A 6,771-nucleotide genomic window follows, 5' to 3' on the forward strand; every position below is an offset into this window, starting at 1 on the left:
ATTTCTTAACCTCTGTGTGCCTCTGGCCTCATCTCTAAACAGAGGAAACTCATAAAACCCTCCTCACTGGATTGTTGTAAGGCTTAAATGACTTAACATACATAAAGCTTTTACTCACGTGATAGACTTCTTAGTAATAGCAAGCTATTATTATTATCTTTCAGCTGCCGTACTGACGGAAACTGAGGAAAATGCCACATCGTCATCTCTCTCTTCCAGAACATGGCAGAACAAGCGATGAGCTGGTCACAGGGAGAAGACCCTTGTTGACCTGTGGACTCGACGGCCAGTGTGGCTTTGAATGTGTAGGTAACACTGGGTCATAGTGTGATAACCTTTTCCATTCAAATTCAGAAAGGTTTCATTCATTCATTCATTCATTCATTCATTCATTCAACAAACGCTTGCTGAGTGCCTATTATGTGTCAGGCACGGTTCTAGGCTCTGTGGATATATCAGTGAACAGAACAGCTAGGAATCCCTACCCTTGTAGAACTGACATTCTAGTAGAGAGCACAGCAGTAAGGTGACTATGTAAATTACACAGCATGACAAAGGGAGGAAGTACTATGGAGAAAATGGAGGAGCTACAGGAAATGCAAAGCTGGAGAGGGATCCAGCTGCAGTTTTCCAAGGGGGTAGGCAGGGTAGCGCTGACTGGGAAGGCGCCATGGGAGCAACTCCTTGAAGGAGGTGAGAGAGTGAGCACTGCATAGTAGAAGGAAGGGCACGCCAGGCAGAGGTGGCAGCCAGCGCAAGCGCCCTGACGCACGCACACAGCGAGGCCAGAGTGGAAGCAGTGGGCGTGAGGACGAAGGGAGGAGGGGAGCTCAGGAAGACGAGTCAGGAGGAGCTGTGGCAGCGAGAGTGGACGGAGAGCCCCACTGGCCACTGGAAGGATTTCAGTTTCCACTGAGACTTGATGGGATCCTCCGAGTGTTCTGTGCAGAGTGACAGGACCTGACTGATGTTACGAAGGTCACAATGGCTCTGCGCTGAGGACCGACCACAGTGTGGGGAGCCTTTCCATCCCACTGCCACCTTCCTACTGCCTGCACTTTCTTCGAGGAGCTTTATGGCTTCAGGTTCTCCATTTAAGTCTTTAATTCATTTTGAGTTTATTCTTGTATATCGTATATGAAAGTGGTCTAGGTTTAAATTTTTGCATGTTATCTGTCTAGTTTTCCCAATGCCATTTATTGAAGAGACTGTCTTTACCCTATTGTATATTCTTGCCTCCTTTGTTATATATTAACTGACTATACAGGTGTGGGTTTACTTCCGAACTGTCTATTCTGTTCCATTGATCTAGGTGTGTTTTTATGCCAGCACCATGCTGTTTTCATTACTGTTGCCTTGTAGTATATACCGCTTGATATCAGGTATCACGATACCTCCAACTTATCAATAGATGATATGATAAAGAAGATGTGGTACATACATACAATGGAATATTACTCTGCCATAAAAAAGAATGAAATCTTGCCATCTGCAACAACATGAATGGACTTAGAGGGAATTATGATGAGTGAAATAAGTCAGACTGAGAAAGATAAATACCATATGATTTCACTTATATGTGGAATCTGAAAAAAAAATAAACGAACAAACAAAACTAAAATAAACTCATACAGGGCAGCCAGATGGCTCAGTTGGTTAGAGCGCGAGCTCTCAACAACAAGGTTGCCAGTTCAGTGCCCACAAGGGATGGTGGGCTGCGCCCCCTGCCACTAAGAGTGAAAAAGGTGACTGGACTTGGAGCTGAGCTGCGCCCTCCACAACTAGATTGAAGGACAATGACTGATGGGTTCTGGAAAAAGACACTATACCCCAATATTCCCCAATAAAAAATAATTTAAAAAATACATAAATAAAATAAACTCATACATACGGAGAACAAACTCATGGTTGCCACCAGATCTGAGGGGGGCTGGGAGGATGGGTGAAAAAGGGGAAGGAATTAAGAAGTACAAATTGGTAGTTACAAAATAGTCATCGGGATGTGAAGTACAGCAAAGGGAATATGGTCAATAATATTGTAATAACTGTGTATGGTGTCAGATAGATACTAGATTTACCAGGGTGATCCATTTGTAAGTTATATAATTGTCTAACCATTATGCTATATATCTGAAACTAATGTAAGATTGTATGTCATCTGTAATTGAAAAAAAAAAATTTCAAAAAAACATGATAAACTTCACCATGACAACCCATCACCTTAAAAAAAAAAAAAGAAAAGACAGAGGCTTAGGGTCTTGCAGGAGAACGATGGACGAGAAGGATCAAGGAGCTCAGTTAACAGCTAGTTGTGTCAACGTAGAACAACGTCCTTGTCCTCCCGGAACTTAGAATCTGCTAAGATGAGCCCAGCACCTGAGAGCCAGTCCACTTGCAGTGCTAGGGATCAGAGCACAGGCTATAATTAGAGACACTGACACCAAGAGATCTAGAAGTCCAGTGAAAAGAAGGGTCAGGGCAGGACAGGGGGTTCCTCCTACAGGATGACGCCACAAGCAGCTTTCAAAATCCTCGGAAGACATCCGTAAAACCCACGTAAAAGACTCAGGGTGTTTGGTATCATAGTGGAAGCAAGTATTTCTCATGCTTGCATTAAATACCATGTGTCCCCGAAAATAAGACCTAGCTGGACAATTAGCTCTAATGCGCCTTTTGGAGCAAAAATTAATATAAGACCCGGTCTTATTTTGCTATAAGACCAGGTATAATATAATACAATATAATATAATATAATATAATATAATATAATATAATATAATATAATATAATATAATATAATATTAATATAATATAATATAATATAATATAATATAATACTGGGTCTTATTTTACTATAAGACTGGGTCTTACATAATGTAATATGTATAAGACTGGGTCTAATATAATACAATATAATATAATAATATACTATAATATAATATAATACCGGGTCTTATATGAATTTTTGCTCCACAAGATGCAGTAGAGCTGATTGTCCGCTAGGTCTTATTTTCGGGGAAACTGGTAGCAAGCACCCTCATTCACGGACACCTCTTTTCAGCAAAAGTGTGTGCGTACCGTGCTCTTGGCAAGGCGACGCTCTTGGCAGTGACATCTGCAAACACCAAAACGCATATCTAGGAATTGAAAATATTCATTAGCAGTAAAGTCCTCCTCCAAACTTTTTTCAAAAAATAATGAAACAAATCTCTATTTTGGTAAGAAAGTGGCAAATCAGAAATGTACAATTAGCACACCACATGAGTAAATAGACGGCTGGAGCTCAGGAACCCCTGCAGGTGGCCGTCATGTGACACAGCGCAGGTTTGCAGCCTTGCAAATGGTTTTGGTTCCACAACGGACACCAGACAGCACCCTGCGTTCTCTGAGGCTGGAGGCCCAGGGCTGCCGGGGCCTTGAGACAGCAGCAGAGGAAACACTGTTTCAAGTCCCCATTCTGAGCAACCCTTGAGGACACAGCTTGTCATAACGCGGTTGGAAACAAAGCTTTCTTTTTCTGCCATACTGTTAACCTTGTTTCGGGGTCGGTGGGGACAACGGGTGGCAGAAGAAGGAAACACAGAGGACGGGTGACTTCTGCTATGTGCATTCCTCTATCATGCGTATTTTATAACTAACAATTCTATTAATGTAATGTTTAAAGTAAAACATAAATATTCCCCTGCGTAAATATCTGGGGGTTTTCCGGGAGGATGGCAAACAACTGGTCCCATGTTAGGCGAAGATACCCAGGCCACACCCAACGACGGCAACGGAACTCTCCCCACACTCCTCTTTCCCGGAGTTACCAGCCAACAACTGGTTATTTTTACCCACGTTACTATATACTTCGAAGGATTAGGGGTTACATTGCATGACCTCGGGGGGCTTGTAACTGCTGGCAATGGCATGGCGCTCATTTTAATGGCAGTACTTACACCTGCTTTCTTTAGAAGGCTAGATAGTAATGAGGAAAAGGCCGAGAGAAGCAGCTGGACATCTCGTGTGCTGAGACACTACCCAGAGAGGACGTGTGCGTGAAGATTTGGCAAGGGGGAATCTTGCCGCATGCGCAGGTCACAGGTCCCACCCTTTCCCCCCAAGCCTGTGAAGGAAAAAGCGGACTGGCTGGTATGGGCTCACCTTAAATGGTGCAGATCGTTGAACCACACATTAGAGCATTCTAAACAGCAAAGAAGGAGGAAACGGAATCTCATTAAACTCAATACGAGAAGGACACCCTAAGACCATCAATCTTGTAGGTGGGGTACAAAAATGTAAAGTGACATCCCCAAAGGACATACTGAATAAAACAAAAGAAAAATGTTGGTGACATACTGACTCATGTGCTACCTATCTCCTATTTGTTCTTCTAGATACACTGTCACCCCCCACTACCCCCCCACACCCCCAACATGCTGTGAGCCCCACAGGACTGATTAGTCTGCACAGCGGGAAGGGCTCCCTGGTGCCCTGGCTTCCGTTGGGGCCAATGGAAGCCTCGGCAGGGGTTCATAGGAACGGAAGGCAGAGAGTGGGCATTTATAACTCATGTCCTGCGCTGCGGGCTTATCCAGGGCTGGCTGTGGTCTGGCTCCTGCCTGGTGACTGTCTTTGCCTCCAGGCCTGGGTGGTGACGGCTCTTGGCATTAGTCCTGGAGAACCGCACTGCAGCTTGTGGTTGCCAGACACGCTGCCCGTCCTTTGTAAATATCCCCTTCACTCAGTTCTCCAGTCATCCAATTTGTTTTTCCTGTAAAGACTCAGATACATCATCAAAGGAAGTTCTTAATTGGATTCTTGGTGTCCTGAAAGAAAGTAAGAAAGTTCTAACAGACATTTGTCATTTTTTTCTGCACTTTCCTTAAACCCTCTCTCTCTCACACGCACATACCCTCCCCCAACGCATCTGAGCTGACTTCCTGTCTGGGGAGTTCCCTGCCTCATGGCTACGGATGGGAGACAGAGACCAACAACCCCATGGAAGCCACATGCTCACCTTCTCAGCCTCTCTTGCAGCTAAGGGCTCAGACATGTGATCCAGGCCAACCAATAAAACACAGTTTGACTCTTGACACGCCAAGGGACAGACAGGGACTCCAGAGAATCCATTGTGGCTGGGGTGGCAGCAGCACTGGAGCTGGAGCGGTTCCTAGAGGCAGCAGCTCAGTCTAGTGTCAGGCTTGGGGTGTGGGCGGCGCACCTGTCAGAACGTGTACCCAGCGGGGGCAGCAAGTGGGTGCCCTGCAGAGAGTTTATGGGTTGCTCCTGCTGCTGGGGTCCACAACATCTGTCTCTATGGGCGTTCCAGAAAGTCTGTGAGCCATCAATCCATTCTTCTCCTGCAGTAATGGCCAGAGTTGTTTATGCTGCTTGAAACTAAGAACTCTGTCTGATATAACAATCAAGCCAACTCTTTTTTGACCCAAAGATTCTGGCATCCTAAAATCCTCATCTCAATTTAATTTAAAAATAAATCCACGTTTCAATTACTGCACTAGGTGTTACAAAGCTAATTAAGATTGACACATAAATAGCCATAATCAACATGGTAAACATTATAACGGAACCTCAGCTTTTGGAGTATAGATTCAGTGATTGATTCAGCCTGAGAAGGTTTTGGAAAGTTCCAGAATGGTAGTGAGCAGAGTAGAAGAACAAGTACAGGTAAGGACTGATGGTGTGAAATTGTCTGCCATGTGCAGAGGATGAAGGTGAGCTCAGAGGGCCTGGAGTGGAGCCAAGCAAAGGGTCACTGGAGGTGAAGCTGAGAACGTGAGCGAAGGACCAGACCGTCTCAACCTCATTCCCTAGGCAAGCCGAAGCCACCGCCGTGGGCTCTGGAAGATGGGCCGAAGAGGCAGAAGGATAAAAGCAAGAAACCCCTTTGGTCTCACCAAGGGCTATGACCACAGCCAAGCCTATGGGATTGAGAAGGAAGGAAGAGACTTGAGAAACACCTCAATTAAGAGACGCCAAGTGAGGGGCTGCTGTCCCACGGGTGTGGAGAGCAAAGGAGGATTCCAAGATGGTTCTAGCTCGGAGGACTGGGTCAGGGGCAGTTTCCTAGTCTGGGGACATCAACAAGCAGCGCAGTTTGGTGCGGAGAAAATGGCCAGACCCGTTCGTATCTTAAGGCTGTACTGACACATGCGCGTTTCTGCGCTGAGACCTGGCCTCCATCACTGCTCCAGACAAACAACGGATGGAGATGTGTCAGCCTGGCCGCTACCATTGGAGCTCCCTGCTATGCGTGGGGCTGTTGGACTTGCAGTGGGTTTGCCATGGCCTTAAACTGCTTCAACACTGGGACGCTCCTAGGCTGGCGGTTAGGAACACACAAGTCTGAAGAATCATAAATTATAAAGAAGGGCTAAAAGCAAGCTGTTTAAATTCTCTCCACACTAATCTCTTTCTCAGTGCAGGGTATAGATGCGACCTAGACCCACTTTTCTCGTCTCCTGCCAGACCCACGCAGAACCTCTGGGAGGTCGCTGGGCCTCAGGACCAACACTAGCCCTCTCCCTGGCCCATCTGTTGACCTTGTCCACTGCATTCCCGACCCTGGTTTCTCTTGCCAAGTGCAATTCTGAGAGGTGACAGTGGCAAGTGTGGCTTCCCAAGACATCCTGTTTGTGCAAACTTATAAGCCTCGAGAACATATTTGGCTCTGCCCCTGTGGTGTTTTGCCTCATTCTTGATAGCATTTTGCCTTTGTGGTGAATAGTAAAGCTCTTCCAGTTGGCTTTTTGTTAAGAAGCGTGTGGCCTG

The 6,771-nt window shown here is 45.8% G+C and overlaps 1 protein-coding gene across 5 annotated transcripts in view; it reads right to left on the reverse strand.

Annotated features, from left to right (window-relative positions):
- C8H16orf78 (chromosome 8 C16orf78 homolog) overlaps positions 1-4,395 on the reverse strand; it is a 56,598-nt gene extending 52,203 nt beyond the window's left edge. For all 5 annotated transcript variants that reach the window (XM_074314943.2, XM_074314932.2, XM_019731882.3 and 2 more), the window contains exon 1: positions 4,144-4,395. In XM_074314943.2, coding sequence (XP_074171044.2) covers positions 4,144-4,217 — 74 coding nt within the window. In that variant the 5' untranslated portion in view covers positions 4,218-4,395. The remainder of the gene's footprint in view (positions 1-4,143) is intronic.
- Between the last annotated feature and the right edge of the window lie 2,376 nt (positions 4,396-6,771).

Source organism: Rhinolophus sinicus, chromosome 8 (assembly GCF_057876585.1).
Source record: "Rhinolophus sinicus isolate RSI-liver-muscle chromosome 8, RSI-T2T, whole genome shotgun sequence".
Lineage (NCBI taxonomy): Eukaryota > Metazoa > Chordata > Mammalia > Chiroptera > Rhinolophidae > Rhinolophus > Rhinolophus sinicus.